Below are 23,016 nucleotides of genomic sequence, written 5' to 3'. Positions count from 1 at the left end.
CAGTTTAAAATTCCAAAGCTTGTTCTGAATATGAAGTGTCCTTTACTTTCTTTTTAAAGACCACTGCCTCTTAACATCTAATTCTGTCTCAAATAGACATCCTGATAGGCTCTTAATATTCATTCAGCCCTTTGGCCTGGTAACTATGGGCATCATGCACAACTTGGTAGACAATGAGTCATTTAATACCCTCCTCTTGTAAACAGCATCTAGCACAAGAGTGCTGGTAGGAGCTCTCCCAAGAGAATGAGTCATCTGAGAGGCTAAGCAATGTTGCCAAATAAATTTTGGGAAAAAAAACCATATGCTATTCAATATAAACAAATACCATTCCCAACAAGTCTTCTGTCACTACTAAAGTGGTCTCACACAGTCAATGTGTTTCCTCATCTATAAAGTGAGTTTAAGTAGACCAAACTTTGAAAATTCCCCAGTGATACCAATGTCAATGTGGGTGTGATATCAACCTTAAGTGCATCAACTTTTAAGTCAGTGTTTGAAGGAGACACCTTCTCATCTTATGCCCCACTCTTCAAACTTGTCTACAATCACATGCTCACTCTTTGCCCAACTACTAATCATTTCACAGGCTGTCTCTTCTATAACTAAAACATCTTCCCCATCTACTCTCCAACTACCAAAATCTTATTCTTCTTTCAGGATCTCAGGATAGACCAGTAGTATTTCAATACTAAGTGCCCTGTGAAGTACTTTCATTATCTCATGAATGTATGTGATATCTCAGCTAAGCATCATGGCACCAAAAACAAGTCTCAGATTTTTTTTTTACTGCCCAGCCTTCTGAACAATGGATTATTAAGAATTTGTTTGGGAATGATACCATGTATGGCCAATAAGAGAAAGACTGTGTGGTTCTAATTCAGTACTAACTTTCTAATAAACCTCCAATAAATTAACAGCCTACCATACCACTGACTTATTAATTGAAAACGGAGGCAATTTTGAAGTCATCACCTCTAAATAAATTGGCTTAAAATGAAATTTGAACAAATCATAACTGATCAATAAAAACCAGAGCTAGAAATCAGTGTTTTTTTTTACTGTTGATACTGACTGTTACAAAACATTTCAGGACATTTCAATTAGCCTTGTACAATGTGATGATTTTCAGAGACATGGTCATTTACATCAGAGATTTCAAAATGATCAAAGACCTGGTTAAGGAACTACTGAAGATCTACTTCAGAAAATTTCATCACTTAAATAATTCCCCACTGTTTTATGTAAAGTGTCACTGTTTTACTTTTAAGGCAAAAACTATTGGCATTAAAAAACATTAATAATTCAGTCTTAAGTTTTCTGATACAGATTTTTTTAACGAAAAAAGCTATATACTCAAGTAACTCAAAGTTTTCATTTCAAAGTGAAAAATGGCTTTTATTCAGTCATCTATCAGACACTGCCTAACCACCACAATGTGCCAGGAAATACTGTAATGCCCTAGAAAGAGCATATGGAAGACAAACCCTACTGTAAGATTTCACTTTTGTCAACTATTGTTGGGTAACATTTATCAGTATTTTAAGAATCTCAGGCACACAGAAAATACTAATTTTAAACCATAAAGTGTTGAAAGTGTCACTCAGTCGTGTCCTACTCTGTGACTCCATGGACTGTAGCCCACCAGGCTCTTCTGTCCGTGAATTCTCCAGGCTAGGATATTGGAGTGGATAGCCAGCCATTCCCTTCTCCAGGGGATCTTCCCACTCCAGGAATCAAATTGGGTCTCCTGCACTGAAGGCAGATTCTTTACCTTCTGAGCCATCAGGGAAGCTAATTTTAAACCACAGCCACACTTATATTGGGCTTCCCAGGTCGGATTGTTGGTAAAGAACCTGCCTGCCAATTCAAGAGACTAAGAGATGGGTTTGATCCCTGGGTCAGGAAGATCCTCTGGAGAAGAAAAGGGCAACCCCCTCTAGTATTCTTGCCTGGAGAGACCCACAGACAGAGAAGCCTGGTGGGTTACAATCCATAGTATCACAAAGAGTCAGACAGGACTGAAGTGACTTAGCACACTTACATTGTGTGTGTATTTTCCACTTCACCTGAGTTTTCTCCCTAAAATCCACTACCACTACCACCGTCTTTACTAAAAGAAATTCTAAGTTAACATATTTCGCAAAACTGGGCAAAATATTCCTCACTCCTCTGAGAGCATCTTTACTAATACATTAGCCTCTGAGCTCAGGGCAGATGTTCTATTCACCTTCATGCAGTGCCTGAATCACAGTATGTAGTCAAGAAATGCCTGTGAGATTAGAGGCCCCAGATTTGATGCACTATATAGAGTATAAATGAGTTGTAGTGTCTGCATAAAACTAAAACTATTTTGACTCAGCATCTTAGCTTTAAATGTAATATATAAAAATCACCTAAAGTGAAGAAACACTGGAAAACAGTACAAGAATAATTTGCAAAATCAAAACTAAAGAACAATACTTTTCTTCTTCCTAATTTTTAATTTCCTTATTTTCTTCTTTCAGGTTTTTTTCCAATTGCCACTTTTTCTAAATCATTCATTTCTAGTTTTCTTTTTCTTTTTTTTTTTTTTTTACTGTGCCTGTGACACTGGAACAATGTTAAAGTAATTCTAAATTCAAATAGGTGTTATTTCCTTTCAGCTCCAAGTTAAAAATGTATCAGTTAAACTGCGTTATGGCATAGAGAATACCAAAGACAACCATAGATTTTAACTTTTGTCAAGGTTCTACCAAGACCAAGCAGGTTATAAAGAAAACTCTGGAATGCTGGGGGAAAATGTGGAAGAGAGATGAACACTTATATAGTACTGAGGTGTTATTAACAATGAGTAGCAGAAATCCTTTTCCACTAACGTCTAAAAACTTTTCATACTTACAAGCAGATCTAATTATTGTTGCTTAAGGTTAGCTTAGATGTGATATGGAACTAATTATAAAAATAGAGTCTTTATTTTCTGAATTTGCTGTGAAAGTTCCTTATAAACTCTGATATAACAACTCTGCACCAGGCCACCTATCTAGACTAAGTGCTATTACACAGAAACATATTCTAAAGCACGGGATTCCAATATGAACGAGAGAATGCTTCACTCCTAGAGTCGGCACATATTTTGGTTTGTATGTTAGCTAATATATTTAGTCCCCATTAACCGAAGCTGAGATTCTTGGTGCTAACAGTTAAAGAAGAGACTGCCAAGGGCTATCCAAGGTACTCAAGCTTACTGATGATGAATTACAAATTATCAGGGAGTATGGGGTCACAAGAGTCAGAGATGGGATGGTAAGAAAATCAGAAATTCACTGGACTTCACTAGTGATAGAAAGTCCAGTATTTATAACAGCACTCTTTACAATGACACAAATAAGCTTTTACATTACAAATAATTTCCTCAACATTGTTACAAGTACTCTAGTACCACCTTTAGGGTTATCTGAAAGTTTTTATTCATATAGATATATTCTCTAGGACTTCTCTAGAAATTAAGTAAAGAATAGAGAACATAACAGCCTATTATCCACACAGTTCATTTTATTTCTGAAGGTATTTCTAGAAACTGCAAGAACAATTTATTTCCATTTGTTAAAGTAGCTTTGAAAACAAACCAAAAAATGTATATTAAGGGACCTGAATAGATTAACTGCCTTATCTCTTATCAAAAAGGAAGATCGATCAGAACAGGATGATTACTTGCAGTATACACCATTTAGAGATTTTAAGGGTAAGCTGTACTTACCAAAGAGTAAACATCATGTTAGAGAGAGCCATCATCTATTTTATTTCCGTCCGTTAGTATTTCCAATTGATTAAAAGTCCTGCCTATCAAAAAAGAGACCTTTACAAACATCTTTACAACCACAAACAGATTAATCAAAAAGACTAGGTTATAGTGTCACAACTCATAAAAACTGCATCGTTAATCCAGGTTGACACTGTGCTGTGCTATGCTTAGTCGCTCAGTTGTGTCCAACTCTTTGCAACCCCATGGACCACAGGCTGCCAGGTTCCTCTGTCCATGGGGATTCTCCAGGCAAGAATACTGGAGTGGGTTGTCATGCCTTCTTCCAGGAGATCTTTCCAACCCAGGGATCGAACCCAGATCTCCCACATTGCGGGGGGAGTTCTTTACCATCTGAGCCACCAGGGAAGCCCAAAAATATTGGAGTGGGTAGCCTATCCCTTCTCCAGGGGATCTTCCTGACCCAGGAATCAAACCAGGGTCTCCCGCATTGTTGGCGATTCTTTACCAGCTGAGCTACCAGGGAAGCTCCAGGTAACACTATTATCTTATATATAAATTGAATTAAGGTCCAGCAAGTTCAAACAATATGTCCATGATTATATAAATAGTTTTTTCATGTTTTAACAATAACAACAATAATAAAAGTTGAAGGAGTTGTATTATCAATCTGTAGAACTAGAATAAAAATTTCAACAACTGGCTTCAGGCTTCAGTCTGGTGATTTTCCCATGTAACATGCTTATGCAGTTTCTTTTATCGGTGTTACAGGTTTTAATCACCTTGGCCAACCTCTACACATATACAACCAAGGGTGCAATAAATTAATGATATACAATGACAGGAGAGATGTAAAGGACGTAAGAGTACTGTTTCTATCATATTATACACCAGGAAACATACAGGAAAGGCTAGAGACTTCTTGTTTCCCCAAGTAAGTTTAAGCTTAAAACAAAATTTCTGACCCTCAAGTTTATTTATTTACTATTCAATCATCTCAGATGGAAAAGACAGTTATGACAATACTAATAATAATACTGTTTTGGGCCAGGAGGATAAAATCTTTAATGCTTATTAATTTAGTTCTGTATCAAAAGATCTTTGAAAAAGCAAAGTGCAGAACAGTATATATAGGAAGCTCTTATTTCTGTAAAACAAGGGAGCTATATTCATTCTTATATGCACAGAAAATTACAAGGACATAAAAGGCATTCTAAGAGTGTAATGATGAGAAAAAATGAGACAGGCTAGGGTAGAAAAGAAATCTTTCACTATGTACTCTTTGGTACTACTTGAACAGTTTTTTTTAACAATGTTCATGAAATACTTTTTCAAATAAAACAAGATCTTTGATCCTGACAGGATTACCACTTTACAACATACAGTATGTTCCTGACTGTCACACTCAAAGAATTAAGATTCACATAAATGATTAACATAATTTTAAACATCCATATTCACACTAAATAAAAACTAAAGTTTACTCCTCAGATCTATATTAAAGACAAAAACACTTTAATTGTTCTTTAAAATTTGGACAGAAGTATATATTAATATTAATCCTGTGTGTTATTTTCATGGATAATGAAGTTCAAGTGTTCACTAGTATTACTGTTTAAGTTCTAAAAGCCTGTAAAACATCCTCATTTGTCTTCTATAAATAACTGGCAAAATTTCAAGTTCACAAGAAATTTTCTACCATATATAGAGAGAGATTTCAATGAATTCTACTATTTCAACAGAAATAAAAAGCATATAAATATATAAACACAAAGTAGAATGACACTGCTTCTAAAAAAAAAACATTAGAAAAGGTAATTCAGTTTTAATTTATTTTCATCACTTGTTCTTCATGATCCAGATATTTTAAAATGTAATGAAAATTAACTTTCCATATGTCAGGGACTGGCACTAAAAAAATTTTTGGACTGCAAATGGGTTATACAAATGAAAGTATCAAATGGAGATCCAGTTATCAAAATGAAAGCACTCGACATATTAAAAGTTCACAATTATTTGTTTAGAGCACATAAAAAAGTCAGCTCACTAACCAACTGTTGAGATTTTAAAGAACTATTGCAGAGGTTTGAAGAAAATAGATTTATTAGTTAACTTATAAAGATTAAAGAGCTTGAAACAAGTATTAAAAAGAAATTTGTGCCTTTATTAGAATGGTGTTAGGCTTTAAATATACCAATTTGGGTAATCAAATTATTCATTTTTTAATAAGAAATGACACTACAGAACTGCAATACTGGTCCAACAGTCTTGTCTTTACTTTTCCTTTAAAGCGAGAAAACAGAATGCGAGTAATCAGAAAGCACTAGCAGGCATCAGTTAATCCAAGACACTAGCTTCTTAGTTCCAAAAGCACTTGCAAAGAAAACCATTGGGGGGCACAGGAGGGTGGAAGCACTTCATAATAACTGGAATCCCATGAGTGTGTGTGTACGCCAAGTCTCACAGGCTATTTTTTGTATTTATCCTTTACTTGGTCACTTTTTTTTTTTACCCTCAAATACTAGTTTTTCTTTGACTTTTTTTCCTCAAAGTATAAAAAGTATGAAATATAAACAAGCTCTTGCATTGCACACTTCAAAGTGTACAATTCAAGCATTATAGAGCTATCTACATACTGATAAATCCCATCAAATCTTGGATAATTCAATAATATACAAAATACCAGGGCACAGAAAGAACTAAAACCCACTTCTTTTTGATACACGTAAGATTCAAATATTCAATCTAAAGAAAAACACTTAATCATTTTGGCTCTCCTCTACATTCGCATGTTGATATACTTATTAAAATATTCCTGTATAATTAATGTTTGGTCTTATTATTTCAAGTCAGGTTTAAAACCAGCCATCCAGACAAAACAGGTAATCAGAAAGACTATTTCTTCCCCACCTCCCTAACCCCAATAACTATGAAGCCAATTTTACGACATGACTCCAAACACTGGATTGTGACGACAAATGCTAGGTCCAATTTCTTCATAATCCTTTTTGGTGTGGCATACTTGGTAGAACTCAGGCTGAAAATAAAAACAGATTTTTGGAAAGGTCAAAAATGTAACACTTTTCGACATGCTTTAAGATAAATACGTTAAATCTAAAACGTTTATCAGTCCATTCACGGTAGCTGAACAAAGCTTTGAAATTCTAGCAACTGTGACTCAAAATCAGCTACAAGTCTATAACCAAAACTGAAAATGAGCATTTGACAAGTCTCTCCAATCCCCCTCCTCAACATCTGTTTCTCCTGAAACTTTTCAATTTTGAAAAAACTGAATGGAATGGAAGGTTGAATCTCAAATGCCCAACTATTCTGTTGTGGCTTTCCCACACTGTACACTGAAACAAGAAAAGCAGCAGCATTCATATAAGTTACAGGTGATATATTCTAGGTCATGCTCCAAAAACTTCTAGATGAACTTGCTTTCCTCACTGAAGGTCTGGTATAGACAGACTGTTCCATAGTCTATCACCTCATTTCTTCAAGGGGAAAGTTACACACTCAACTAGGTGACAGAGACATCACAAATGAAGACAATTCAAATTAAGGAAGAAAGTAACTTTTACCTCTTATTTTTAAATGCTTTTATTGAAATCCAAGGATGTATAGTTTTCAGTAATTCAAATAAAGTTCTTACATTTTATTTTATACTGTGTACTACAGGATAAAGCTAAAAAAGTGAAGTCGCTCAGTCGTGTACAACTCTTTGCGACATCATAGACTGTAGCCCACCAGGTTTCTCCGTCCATGGATTTTCCAGGCAAGAATACTGGAGTGGGTTGCCATTTCCTTCTCCATGTACTACAGGATAGAATACCACTATTTACTAGGCAAAGGATGTTAACATTTAAAGTATCTTTCAAAGGGACTTTAAGATGTTTTGGTTTGGGAGAGGTAACTTATTAATTCCCTTGACTCAGTTTAGAACATCATACTTCTTATGTTGTAACTCAATATTTTAAAATATTTGTACAGAAAAAACAATGACCTTCTGATACCTGTATTACTACAGACTTAAGCCTGTGCTCTGCAACAAAAGAAGCTACCACAATGAGAAATCTGCACACTGCAATGAAGAACAGCCCCCAGTTGCTAAAACTAGAAAAAGCCCACGTGCAGCAATGAAGATTCAGCACAGCCAAAAAAACTACACTAAATAAATTTTAAAAAGTGCTCACTCAAAAAATGTCTAGCAAGAACAACAACAAAAAAACCACCCCAAAAAACCAGTAAGTCGAAATGAATTCCACTTTTCAAAAATACTATGTTTATGTGTGTCCAATTTTAAAACTTTCCTGTGCAATATTACATAAAAACTTAAGAAATTTCTCTTGTTGCTCTAAATTAAGTTGATAAATTATTTTATCTTTAAAATAAAAAAGTCAAATTTTAAAGTAAGCTTCATCTCACTTACTGTGGAAGCCAGCATAGATCCTCCAAACCAAACTGCATATCGTTGCATGTGATGTGTAATGACTTGTACATCAATAGGTTTCGGCTATAAAAGATATAGCAAGATCAGTTCAATGGTAAACTCATATAACAATTCCTGTATTATTTAACCTTAGTTGTACATACTCAAAAATAAACAAAAAAAGATGTGGAGGTGGGGGTGTACATAGGGCAAAACAATGTAACAGAAAAAAATTAAGCTAATTTTATTATTTTTTTAAAAAAATATAACCACAGTAAAGGGAAAAGAACTAATCCAGGTAACCCATGAACACAGTATTAGGACTACGCCCTCAGGGTTAAGCTAAAAACTAAGCAAACACTGAACTCTCATTAGTCAGTGTATCTCTTACAGTGGCATGGATCAATAATTCTGAAACTACTATATATGTATTCCAGGACTGAGCAAACAACAAACACAAGGCTGGTTTCTTACCATCAGAGAAGAGCATTACAAATATGGGAAGGTATAAGGCTAGAATGAACCTTACAGTACTCCGGAACTTCTATTATCAGTATTAATCTGTAGTTTTTAGGTTATACAGAGAGCTAGATTTATATGCATACACACACACACACTACATCTGACTGCCAACAAGGCCTAGATGCACTGACCCCTCAGTAACAACTGAATATATATCTAGTGTCCAAATCTTGGTTTCTTTTAATTGAAGTACAGTTGGTTTACAATACTGTGTTAGTTTCTGGGTGTACAGCAAAGTAATTCATATCTGTATAGATACACAGATAGATTTCAGATTATTTTCCATTAGAGGTTACTATAAGATACTGAATATAGTTCCCTGTGCTATACAGTAAAATCCTTGTTGCTTGTCTATTTTATGTATAAGACAAGAAAAGCATTCTCCACTAAAAGGAACAAGGGTGCCTTGAAATAAAATGGCTGATTTCAAGACTGGAGAAGAGAAAATACAAGATGAACTTGCAATATCTTGCTATTTCAGAAAGTTAGGATGTACCTGCAGAATACTGGGGCCACAACAAAAGGAATAAAAGCCACCTCTGAAGGATTCTTACTAGTCAAATATGAGAAAGTCTGAGCATCAAACTTAATAATAGTACTAATGATATGTTATATCATAATATTAATGATAGCACCTAGAGAATAACTGAGAAATCAGGAATTCAGGGATATTAATGAATGAATAAGGGGGAAAAACATACTCTTTCTTACAGTAAAATGACACTATGAAACAAAGAAGAAATAATGGAATTTGCAAAATACCATTTGGCAACTACCACAGCAATAACAGAATATGATGCTATAAGCAGTGGCTGAGACTTTGATGAAAAACAAGACAGTTACACATAATCTGAAAGTATCATCTTATAAGATTCTTATTAAATATAAAGGAAAAAACAATAACTTTATAATAGAGACACCTGACACACTTAACCAGGTGATCAAAGTTAACATAAAACAAATCACGCATCTGGCAATACAATGCAGTAAAAAGAAAACAAGATCCATTTCTGTACTATTACTGCAAAAAATGGATTATCTGAACCTAATCATAAGAAAATATCAGACAAACCCAAACTGAGAAATAGCTTGCAAAATAAATTTCCTGTAGTCTTCAAAAATACTGAAGTTATAAAAGACCAAAAAGAAAAAAAAAGACTACTTTTTCCAGACGAGGGAAATGAAACCAAATTCAAACATATGATCGTGGACTGAACCCTAGACTAGAAAAAAAAAAAAAGAAATATATATATATATATATATTTTGGTTTTGATAATTGTAATGGCCTGTTTTTAGGAAATATACACTAACATTTAGGGGTAACAGGCTATATTTGCAACTCACTCTCAAATAGTCCAGGAAGATACATGTGTCTATTTGTATACATGCATATATTTATAAAAATAGAAAAACAAAGCAAATATGTTAAAATTTGGAAATCTAGGAGAAGAATATATAGGAATTCCACTAGAATTTGCCAAGTTTTACAGTATGAAATTATTTTGGTATAAAAAATTTTTTTAAATTTATGTATCACAAAAAGATACGGCTTTTTGTTACTAAAAAAACGCTATTTGTCATTTAAAATTGGATTGATGGGAAAAAAAGCAACATTTAAATACAGATATATAAAGATGTTATAAAGATCCATAAAAATAACTACTGAGTAAAATAAAAGAGAAGGAGGTGGAGTACTCCAGTATGTACGATTTTTCCTATATGATTAGATATGTTAGCATAGTGCTGACATCACTGAGAGAAAAAAAAAATCTCTCAGTTCTTAGTTAGAAATGTGTATGAAGCATAAAAATATTTAAACATTTTTATTTAGCTGCAATCAGTCATTAAAAACTAAACCACCACTTTTTACTGTACTCCAACAGTTGAGCTATTTCAAATCCTGAAAGATGATGCTGTGGAAGTGCCGCACTCAATGTCAGCAAATTTGGAAAACTCAGCAGTGGCCACAGGACTGGAAAAGGTCAGTTTTCATTCCAATCCCAAAGAAACGCAATGCCAAAGGATGCTCAAACTACCACACAATTACACTCATCTCACACGCTAGTAGGAGAAGGCAATGGCACCTCACTCCAGTACTCTTGTGTGGGAAATCCCATGGACGGAGTAGCCTGAGCCTGGTGGGCTGCAGTCCATGGGGTCTCGAAGAGTTGGACACAACTGAGCAACTTCACTTTCACTTTTCACTTTCATGCATTGGAGAAGGAAATGGCAACCCACTCCAGTGTTCTTGCCTGGAGAATCCCAGGGACGGGGGAGCCTGGTGGGCTGCCGTCTATGGGGTCGCACAGAGTTGGACACGACTAAAGTGACTTAGCAGCAGTAGCAGCAGCACACGCTAGTAAAGTAATGCTCAAAATTCTCCAAGCCAGGCTTCAGCAATAAGTGAACCGTGAAATTCCTGATGTTCAAGCTGGTTTTAAAAAAGGCAGAGGAAACAGAGATCAAATTGCCAACATCTGCTGGATCATGGAAAAAGCAAGAGAGTTCCAGAAAAACATCTATTGCTGCTGTATTGACTATGCCAAAGCCTTCGACTGTGTGGATCACAATAAACTGTGGAAAATTCTGAGAGAGATGGGAATACCAGATCACCTGACCAGCCTCTTGAGAAACCTATATGCAGGTCAGGAAGCAACAGTTAGAACTGGACATGGAACAACAGACTGGTTTCAAATAGGAAAAGGAGTACGTCAAGGCTGTATACTGTCGCCCTGCTTATTTAACTTATATGCAGAGTACATCATGAGAAACACTGGACTGGAAGAAGCACAAGCTGGAATCAAGATTGCCAGGAGAAATATCAATAACCCTAGATATGCACATGACACCACCCTTATGGCAGAAAGTGAAGAGGAACTAAAAAGCCTCTTGATGAAAGTGAAAGAGGCAAGTGAAAAAGTTGGCTTAAAGCTCCACATTCAGAAAACGAAGATAATGGCATCCAGTCCCATCACTTCATGGGAAATAGATGGGGAAACAGTGGAAACAGTGTCAGACTTTATTTTTTGGGGCTCCAAAATCACTGCAGATGGTGACTGCAGCCATGAAATTAAAAGACGCTTACTCCTTGGAAGAAAAGTTATGACCAACCTAGATAGCATATTCAAAAGCAGAGACGTTACTTTGCCGACTAAGGTCCATCTAGTCAAGGCTGTGGTTTTTCCAGTAGTCATGTATGGATGTGAGAATTGGGACTGTGAACAAAGCTGAGCGTGGAAGAATTGATGCTCTTGAACTGTGGTGTTGGAGAAGACTCTTGAGAGCCCCTTGGACTGCAAGGAGATCCAACATGCAAAGAGTTGACTCACTGGAAAAGACTCTAATGCTGGGAGGGATTGGGGGCAGGAGGAGAAGGGGACAACAGAGGATGAGATGGCTGGATGGCATCACCAACTCAATGGATGTGAGTCTGAGTGAACTCCGGAAGTTGGTGATGGAAGGGAAACCTGGCGTGCTACAATTCATGACGTCGCAAAGTCGGACACAACTGAGCGACTGAGCTGAACTGAAGAAATAGTTTAAAGATAATCAAAATTTAGGGTCTGAAAGCAGTCAGCTATCATGCAATTCTTCAAACGGCAGTAAATCACAGAGTGCTGTATGTACTACTTTCAAGTAACTTTGGGTGACTGATAGTCTCGGATGAAGCCCTCATTCTTGGTAATTTTCCAAGTTGCATAAATGTGTTTTACGTAGTAACATATCCTCTGAGTCAATGTTTTGCTTCAATATCCCACATATAATGAAAATATAACAAAATTTACTGAAAATTTGTCTTATAAATATAGAAAGCAGTCATCTGAGAATCTGAAGTTAATTTTGATTTTTTTGCCAGCAAGCCCAAAATTACAGGACAGAAATTGAAAGGTTATTTTGCTGTACCACCAATCTAGTTTCACACTATGAGGCTGCTATTGGAGAGGATAAAGTCAGTGTGTGAAAACAGGTGAAATCACACAACAGTCTCTCTCTTTCAACTCTGCTTTGTTGTCCTGCTATAAAAGGTATTTAATATTTTGTAGACTCATAAAGAATATTATTCCTGGAATATGCAACAAGTATATGTAAATTATATATGTAAATTATTTGTGAGATGAACATTAAGAAAATCTCTCTCATAGCTATGAAAGTGAAACTGCTAGTCACTCAGTCATGGCTGACTCTGCGACCCCATGAGAGCCCACCAGGCTCCTCTGTCCATGGAATTCTCCAGGCAACAATACTGCAGTTGGTTGTCGTATTTTCCAGAAATATAGGTAATATCCTAGAGGAATAGAATGACCAAGAATATCATGGATATTAATCTATAAAATTAACCACTTTCCATTAGGTACCTCAGGCTCCTCTTACCTTCCAAAGAAAGCTGGCAGACATTCTACATTTCCAATACAATAATCAAGGCACCATCAACCTTTCCACCAATAATTGAGAAAACCTACCTTCAATCTACCACCACTCAATTCCTCACTTAATTTCAGCCTGGCATCTACAGTTCTTTTCAAATCTCTTTGCAAACGACGTCCAAAGTCCCTGAACATGGTTGAACCTCCAGAGAGGACAATATTCTGTATTAGTAGAGAAAAATAAATAAATAGAACTTTTACATAAAGAGAAGTTTAGATGTGTTTTTAAATCTACATTCACCAACAGAGAGAAAATAAACACTTTTTTAAAAAGTGTGACTTAGAATAACAATTTTGCTATAAACACTGACCTTGTAGAGAGGACGTCTGACATCAATAGGACAATTCTGAATTACTTCATCTACAACTTCTGAGATAGGCTGGGTAAAGTCTGGGTTAGCAAACTGAAAAGTAAGTTGGACACATGATAGAGATTAGACCACTACTGATTTAAATATCACAATTAAAAATTAAGAAACTTTTCAGTTAAAAAATAAAAGGACTTCTAGAAATAATAAATTCTGGTCTCTAATTCAAATTAAAGACACTGAAATCAGAAATTTCAAAAGAAATAAAATTAAAATAATGATTACATATACCATTTCATAAACATCAGATTAGCAAAAATGTAAAGCCAAACATATACTATGACCCAGCAAAAATCTATATAAATAGGAATACTTTACAGTGCTGATAACATACATTGATGTAAAGATTACTCACTATAGCACTTTAGTATTCAAAAGAAAAGTTCCTGAGATTAACTCTCTCTGATACTATTAACCGATATTTTCTGCAGCATAATTCAAAACAAGTCTATCTTAAGAAAAGAAACAAAACTTACCTCTGGATGAAAAAAGATTTCAGGTCCCAAGAATCTCTCATATCCAACATCAATGGAAAACTCTTTCTTTGAAATAGCATTGATTCCAGTATACTGTTTAATCCACTTTGATCCATCTGTATCATACTTGTTAAATTCTTTTACTAAGTCTGGGCAGACATAACTATAGCGCTCCTAGAAAACGAAGAGTAATTTTTCCCTCTTGTTTTAGGAAAAGCAAAACAGAATGGTATTTATTTTCAGTTAACTAAAATCAAATGAAAAAATATCTTCAGAAAATAAAATTCAGTGACTAAGATGAAGAAAATTTTATGTTAGGATGTTATCATATGTATAGTACAAATAAACAGCTCATCTCCTGGGCTTCACATACAAATAGAATAAGACTTAACAAAGAATCGATTTCTAATATTTCAGTGCTACTTCATGAAAGCACTCATTAATGTCATACAAAATTTTATACTGTTTCAATAATTAAAGGACTTTATATTTTATAAAAGAGAAAACATAAAATACACAAAGAATTGCAGAATAAATACCTGACATAACCACACAAATTATAATACAGTAAGAGGTACAAATTATTAGGTATAAAATAAACTTTAAGGATATATTGTACAACATGGGGAATATAGCCAATATTTTAAATGAAGTATGATCTTTAAAAGCTATGGCTCACTATGCTGTACACCTGTAATATATATATTAGAGCAACTATGCTTCAGTAAATAAAATTTCTGAGGTGACTTTTGGCAACCATTAACAAATTCCTTTACTATCTAGGAAGTGGTAAATTCATTTTCATTCCTAATCTCTGATAAGCAAGGAAAACACTATAATCATGCAAAGACTGTCAAATCAATGGAATTATTTTTACCTGGCAAGTTTTGCTTTTATGAAAAGCATATACAAAAACATATACGAAATTTTAAAACATTTTTTTAGATATGTTGACAAATGATAAATTTTAAAAAGCAATGCAAATTTTTTGGTATTTTGCATAAGCCCTAGTGTAGCCTACAAATTATTAAAATACCTTACACAACCTTCACATTTTTCTTCTATCTGCCATCACTTGAACCAACCACTGCATCTATCCTATAGCCCAATGAATCAATGACACCAAAAATTTTGTTAACAGATAACTGTTAGAATCAGAAATAAAGAAATCAGTGAAAATTGAGATGGGAGGACTCTAAAGTGAACGAATTACAGGCATACCCCATTTTACTGTGCTTGCCAATAGTGTATTTTTCACAAACTGAAGATATCTGGCATCTGCATTATCAGATGACAGCATGCTTTAGCAATAAATATTTTTTAATTAAAGTATGGGATTCCAAATTAAAGTATGTACATTTTATAGACATAATGCTATTGCCACTTAATAGACTGTAGTGTAACCGTAACTTTTAAATGCACTGGGAAACCAAAAAATTTGTGTGACTTGCTTTTTTGTGATACTCTCCCTTTCCCACAGTGGGTCAGAACAGAACCCACAGTACCTCCAAGGCATGCTACATTTATTTTACTAAACACAGTAACTATGTTGAAGTCAGTTTGTATAAATGTCCTTATATGTTAGTCCTCTCAAATGTGAAATGTGGTGAGAGCAACCAACAAGTTGCTAAGCCCCCAAAATTTCCTATAAGAAATACAGAGAAAAAATATAAATAAGAATAGTGGTTTGTAACTGGGTAACAAAAGCTTTTTTTAAACTACTGTTCTTAAGAATTTTTCCTGTTAATATTATCAACATGACTTTAATTTCTAACTGAATTATATTCACAGCATTATTTTTTACCTTCACTGCCTTAGCAGTTTCCAAGGATTGCTCTGGAGGAATTCCTACTTCTCGGTCTCTCAACAATTGCTGAATAAAATATGTTATATCTCGTCCTGCGATTGGAATGTGCTTAATACAGCTGCCAATCACATACCCTTCAGCCTAGATGGGGAAAAAGTGTCAAATTTACTTTCAATGTTTTCAAGAATCACCTAAACTAATCATTAAAGACCAATTTCTTAGATTACTACACTTGTATCCTTAAGTACTGCTTCATTCCAGGAAAATTCTTCTAGTCTTTATTCTTCAACTGTATTCTTTACAGCTAACTTACCACAGAATTTACAATACTGTACAGACACCATGAATAAGAATGGCAAGTTAGATTTATTATCCCACTGCTAAGAGTTTATAACAAAGACTGAAATGACTCAACAACAAAGAAATAGTGAATTTTAGAAGTATTAAAGGTTTTATATAACAGACTTCAAATAGGATATCATTTTAAATTTACTATAATTTCAGAAAAAATTTTAAATTGCATTGTAGGAAATTTAATCATTAACACACATTTTCTATCATTTATAATGAAGTAGGTACCAACTTAAGTCTGACATAGTCCATGCACCATAATACTTCCAAATAATTTGATTTTACAGAATGAATTCATAAATTTACTAGTACAACTCACAAGTACAAAAATAATGTAACAAAATTAAATTTCATTAACATTGTTATTTATGAAAAGGTAGAATATTATTAATAGATTATGGTAAGTTAGAGATGTTTACTATAAACCATACAGCAAAACTCACCAAAATCAAATGACAGTAACAAAGAAATACACAGCACAGCCAAGTCAGTAAAAAAGATAAAATGAAATTATAAAAAAACACTCCATTAATTCAAAAGAATGCAGGAAAAAATAATACAAATACCCAATTCTTAATATGCTTCATAAAACTGTTCCAAGTTGGTAGCTTCTTTTTGCAAATTACCTACTCCAATATTAATTATAAGAATAAAAACATTATTGCTTAACTCTGTAGATATTAAGAAAAGGCTGCAGTCAGGAAGAACAAGTTCAAATCCTAGCACCATGACCTACTTGTTGATGTTAAGGAACTCATTTGCATTTTATAAGTAAGTAAACTGAGGTCCTTAAAGGATAATATAACCTACAATGTAGATCTTAAGTTAAAATGAGAATTTTAAATGAACAATTTAAGAATCTTTATGTATCTCTAAGCAGCATACATGTATCCATTATTTAATCCTCAGAACAGTTCTATTAAACAGATTGCTATTATTGTTCTCATTCTGGAAAAAAAAAAGGAAAAGAATATGTAGCAACAAGAAAAATATGCCAACTAAATTATAAAAAGCTATCAAAATAGACACACCCTAATATCCAAGATATTAAAATATCCCCCATTGCAATACAATAAAATGTAGAATAGCCATATAAAAAGATATTATTTGGCAATAATAATAAGTGAAGTACTAGACATGCTACAAACACTGGACTATGTGAGAGGACAATCACAAGAATGCAGGACTCCGTTTATATGAAATATCCAGAACAAGCAAAACTATAGAATCAGAAAAGGTAGACTGGGCTAAAGGTAAGGGGGGAGAGTGAATGCTAAAAGATATAAGGTTTATTTTTAGAGTGATAAAAATGTTTTAAAATTGACTCTGGTAATGATGCAGTTTATGAATATACAAAAAACACTGCATGGTACACTATAAATGAATGAACTGTGTGGCGTGTGAATTACATCTCAAAAAAGTTTCTTTCTTTTTTAAAAAAAGGGCAAGTACTACTAAAACTATTATGATATCAGGAGGGTGAATTATGACATCTAACCTAAGACAGAGGATGAGATGGCTGGACAGCATCACCGAATCGATGGACATGAGTTTGAGTGAACTCCAGGAGTTGGTGATGGACAGGGAGGCCTGGCGTGCCTGCGGTTCATGGGGTCGCAAAGAATCGGACACAACTGAGCGACTGAACTGAACTGAACCTAAGAGTCACTCTGAGGATGTAATTGTCAACAGAGGTTGCCCATTGCATTAAAATAAGGAATAAGAATAATGAAGAAATAAAAGTTCAAAACAATTTCATTCTTTACATGATATTCAATATAACATAAAAAATTTCTAAAAGAGAAACATTTCTATATATACCAACCCAATCAGTATGAATTCAAGTAATAATTCTGAATCTATTGGGCACAATGAAAAAATTTAATTTGTCAATAAAAATTAGAAGTAGAAAGGCTTTGGCAGAAAAATGCTTTCTCTCACAAATAATCCAATCTGATGAATTTTTTTTAATGTGCTTGATTAAATCCATGCAAAGCACAAACACAACTTGAGCTTTTTAATTCAAAAAATGTAATTCCCCAAAAGTCACTGATGGTCATGTGCTTTCAACTAACTGCCATTTTAGTAGAAAGCTAACACAAGTATGAAATCTGTTAATTAAGAAGAATAAGAAAAACTATTCATTGGCTGTGGAGTAGGAAATGGCAACCCACTCCAGTATTCTTGCCTGGAGAATCCCACAGACAGAGGAGTCTGGCAGGCTATAGTCCATGGGGTTGCAAAGAGTTGAATATGACTGAGTGACTTAGCACATTCACTGGCTAACATAAATCCAAACTGGAAAACTGAATTCCATGTTTAAGACAAGAAAAGCACATTTCCATTCCAGACACTGTAATTCATCATTTCCTAACTACAAATTGGAAACTTCTAATAATTTTCTAATTATTTTTAACTACAGTACAAACCTATAGCAAAAAAGAAAAAAAAAAGGAATTTGTTTATAAAATTCTAATAATGTGAGCAAAACACAACTATAGCTGAGCAATGACCAAATTATAGTAAATAAATATAATATTTCAAGTTTTTTTAAAAGGTGGCATTAATCCATATAATTAACTTTGCTAGATGTTAACTGCTATCTTATTCAGTAATTTTAAAATATCCTTACCACAGGGATGACATGAGTGACACCGTCTCCACTGTCTATTACCGTACCGGTCAACGTCCGTTCTCCTACTTGTCTGGAGGTCCAAGATGCAGCTAAGGCAAGAACGGCCTTGAACAAAAAGAAATATGGCAGGCAAGAAAATAAAGAGTTAATAGAAAAAAATTTTTTTTATTGTAGAACTTCATTCAATTGTAAACGTAATATCTTTGGAAAGGAAATACACAGAAATAACTTACATTATACAGTAAAATTGTTTATATCCTATATATTATTAAGACAACTTAAAGCCTTAAATTAGTTTTTAGGGGCATATTTATAAATTTTCCATATTTTAATGAGGGCCATTTTCCTCCTATAGCCAAAAAAAAGTGGAAGACTAACATGAGATACTACAGTACTAACATATAGGAGACTAACATGAGATAATACAGTATAGGACTTAAACTCTATGTATATGGCCTAGCCTATAACAAACACAAAAGTAAAAGGTAGAGAAGCACACAACCACCAATCATTAGTTATTCAATACATACATGGCTATACACCAGTTATCACTCTTATATTATTAGCTCCAAATTTTCTAAATGCAACATGCATTCAGGAATATGTAACAAGCAATATAACCAGAGAATAGACCACTGAACATTTCCAAGTACTGTGATTTAATTAGAAAAACAAAGTTGATGAAATGTTTTTCTATAAAATATCTTGGCATAAGCAATAAAGTATGGTTTTCCATTTACAAAGAAATTAATGTAACTAGTTCAATTAAAAAAACTAAATTTCATATAAATCCAAGCCTCAAACAAGATAATTAACTAAAAACAGTACTAAGCTGGCTTTATTTTATCTACTTGCAATATAATAGCTGAAAAGAATCTAGAAAGGTAACTAGACCATCCTCTTACTTTTAACACTGGATCACACCATAGTCATTATGGGCTAACAGAAATACACAATAATTTATATACCTATTAAGCATCTGTGATATGCCAGGGATCACATTTGCTACAGGGTTAAGAAACAAGTAAGAAGGAAGCTCTGTTCCTAAGAGGGGAGAGAAACTATTCCACTTTCCATACAGATTTATTTCCATACAAATTAAATTTGACAAAACATTATAGGGATTTGTGATATACAGTATACAAAGGAGCACAATGGCGACAATGGTCAAACATACGTAGTGGTAACTAATTCAAAACAGACTACAAAAAAGGACACAATGAATGTTATAAGGGTAAATAAATGTGTATACAAAGTTTTTACATGAACTCTGAATAAATATTAGTTCCCTTATTTCTGTTTTCCAAAAGGCCTTATTAATTTATCCAAAACCCAACAACTTACTTCCTTTTAATACTTCTCTTTTACTCACTAAATAGTTCCACTGTTCTAATGAAATAAATTATCAATTCAATAGAAAACTATGATATGTTTTGAAATTAAGAAAAATACACAAATATTTTAAGGTTAAATTAAACCAGGTTAAAATTTAAGAGCCATGTTTATTTTGACATCTAAACTTGCTTACCTGTACAGCAATGTACAAGCCAGGAACATTGAAGGACTCAAACATTATTTCAGCAGTATATTCCCTGTTTTCTGGAGTATTCAGTGGAGGTTCAGTCTATGAAATTGAATAACATTTAAATAGGCAATATCAGATTACTGTGGTAACTTTACAGACAATTTGTGAGAAATAATATATTTCAAACACTATATTTACATAAAAATCATTAAACTCAGAGGTACAAAGACACACAGGCTAACGAAAAACTGTAGAGAATTCAAATAGATCTATACATACATATAACAAGAGTGTAAAATGGAGATGTTTACACAGTTCTCTTCAGTTTAAATTATGTGACTGAATACACCACATCCCTTAGAAACCTATGGGGTAAGTCTGGGTCAGAACATATCCCAGTGAGGTAAGAAAGGACCTAAGGAACAGCACCCAAAATCCTGAACTTCATGGTTCACTTTTGCCTCAGGAATACCTAAATCATTTTATATCACCAAGCTTGAAACCACATAAGACTTTATTCTCATGAGTCTGATTTGACTATTAAATTCTTTTTGTTATCTCAAATACTTAAACTTGAAATGTAAAACTTTAAATTTAAGAAATACAGAATTATCTTTTTGACCTGGGGTTAAGGAAAAAGTCCTTAAATTTAATGAGTACAACTTGCAATTTACTGCAAATAAAATCATGTTCTAGATTTTAAAAGACACCATAAAATTTTTTTTTCAATTAACTGGGATCAGATCTTTAACTTCTAAACTACTTGATGTATTTAAACTTATTTAGGAAGGCTTTGGACTATGTTCAAGAATTTGGAGATAATTTAGTAATAGTTATGTGTAAAATTAAGCAAACTAAAAAAACCAAGGCAGTTAAATTATAAACTCCAAGAAAAACAGAATTCTATACAAAATAAAATTTAATCAGAAGATCTCACAAGGAAAATATACAAACAGCTAATAAGCACATGAAAAAGTACTCAATGTCATCAGTCGTCAGAAAAATGCAAATTAAAACCAAAATGAGAAAGCTCACACCCACCAGAATGGCTAAGACTGACACATATCAAATGTTAGACAGAATGCAGAGTAACCGGATCAATAACACATTGTTGGTGGGTGTGAAAAAAGGTACAATCCTTTGGGAAAAGTTCTGAAACTTAAAATCAATCATACAGCTACCCTATGGCACAACAATTCCTTATCTAGGTGTTTACACAAGAGAAATAAAAACATGTTCACAAAAGACTTGTATAAGAACATTCACAATACCCAAAATATTCATAACTATCAAAAACTTGGAACAGCCCAGGTGATTTTCAACAGGGAAATGGGCAGTGAGGCATATTTATACAATAGAGTATGACCCAGCAAAAAAAAAGCAGCAAATGCAACAACATGTATGAATATCAAGATTATGGTGAATGAAATCTTACCAAAGAGCACATTTTATACAATTCTACTTATATGAAACTCAAAAATAAGGAAAATGTATATGTGTGGGAAAAAAATTGGAACAAGGTTTGCCTCCAAGAGATGGGGGTAGGGATTAACTGGAAAAGGGCAAGAGATAACTCTGCAGCTTAATAGTAATGTTCTGTATCTTGATAAGGGTTTGGGTTACACAGACATACGCATCTGTCAAAACTAGAGAAAGGCAACGATTAATATCCTGCAGGCCAAATCTAGTCTACCACTTCTTTTTGTAAATAAAAGTTGACTGGAACACAGCCACAGCCACTCATTTAAGTACTGCATATGGTTGCTTTCCTACTACAACAGCAGAGCTAAGCAGCTGCAACAGAGACCACATGGTTCACAAAGCCAAAAATCTTTCCTTATCTACCTTTAGACAAAGTTTGCCAATGCCTGGTCAAACCAATAAAATGGTAGGGTTAAGATGTGTGATTTTACAGAAAGTAAGTTTTATAGAAAAGAAAAAAATGTAAACAATAATAAACTCTAGTTGATGGTAATGTATGCTAAAGTAGTTAGGGGTGAATTGACTCAATCTGCAACTCTTTGCAGTGATTTAAAAAGTTAAGATGCAGTAATAGAAAGATAACCAAATAAACAGATGTTCTAAGACAATTACAGCAACACCTAGATTGTAGGTGCTCACTGCAACGTTCTTTAAACTTTGTATTTATGTATATGTATATTCACATATGTATATACATATATTCACAATCACCATAATAAAATATAAAATATTAATTTTACCCAAAATTATGATAGAACTATATCACAGAAAGAGGAAGAAGATAAGGATATTGTGTTAAGGAGGGGGGACAAAAGGAAAAGAACAAAATACTCATCTTTCCTAGTAGGAAGTTACAGTATCTAATATTTAAAATAACAAATGAAATACATGAGAAAACTATCAGGGAAAACTCTTTAAAATTTTAAAGTGTGTGCCTCTGGGGAATCAAGTGTTTAAGAGTAGGGAGAGGTTAGGAAGGAAAGTGCTGTTTCTTAAAGTTAAATCTATAATGATTAAATTTTTAAAGTTATAAACATGCACTGCTTTGATTAAAAAAAAGTTTAAAAACTAAATTACATATTTTATTAGCAAGAATCACAAATGAAATAAAAATCACACCCGCTATTTTTTTAATTAAAAAAAGTGTCATGTTTCCAACTTTTTCCCCTCAAATTTACAGTTAAAGATACTAAATATGATCCAGATTTATCACAATGTTTTTAGATACATGACAAATAAATTATAGCCTAT

General features: G+C 33.7%; 1 protein-coding gene across 1 annotated transcript in view; it reads right to left on the bottom strand.

Moving 5' to 3' along the window:
- Positions 1–3,642: 3,642 nt before the first annotated feature.
- ACTR3 (actin related protein 3) overlaps positions 3,643–23,016 on the bottom strand; it is a 54,979-nt gene continuing 35,605 nt past the window's right edge. Inside the window, exons 5-12 of the mRNA XM_068967108.1 lie at positions 20,287–20,382; positions 18,756–18,863; positions 15,770–15,913; positions 13,966–14,139; positions 13,433–13,525; positions 13,158–13,283; positions 8,175–8,258; positions 3,643–6,779 (exon numbers count right to left, since the gene is read on the bottom strand). Coding sequence (XP_068823209.1) covers positions 6,684–6,779; positions 8,175–8,258; positions 13,158–13,283; positions 13,433–13,525; positions 13,966–14,139; positions 15,770–15,913; positions 18,756–18,863; positions 20,287–20,382 — 921 coding nt within the window. The 3' untranslated portion in view covers positions 3,643–6,683. The remainder of the gene's footprint in view (positions 6,780–8,174; positions 8,259–13,157; positions 13,284–13,432; positions 13,526–13,965; positions 14,140–15,769; positions 15,914–18,755; positions 18,864–20,286; positions 20,383–23,016) is intronic.

This window comes from Capricornis sumatraensis, chromosome 3, assembly GCF_032405125.1.
Source record: "Capricornis sumatraensis isolate serow.1 chromosome 3, serow.2, whole genome shotgun sequence".
In the NCBI taxonomy this organism is placed as follows: Eukaryota; Metazoa; Chordata; class Mammalia; order Artiodactyla; family Bovidae; genus Capricornis; species Capricornis sumatraensis.
The sequence above is the reverse complement of the archived record's forward strand: the minus strand, read 5'-3'. Positions and strand labels throughout refer to the sequence as shown.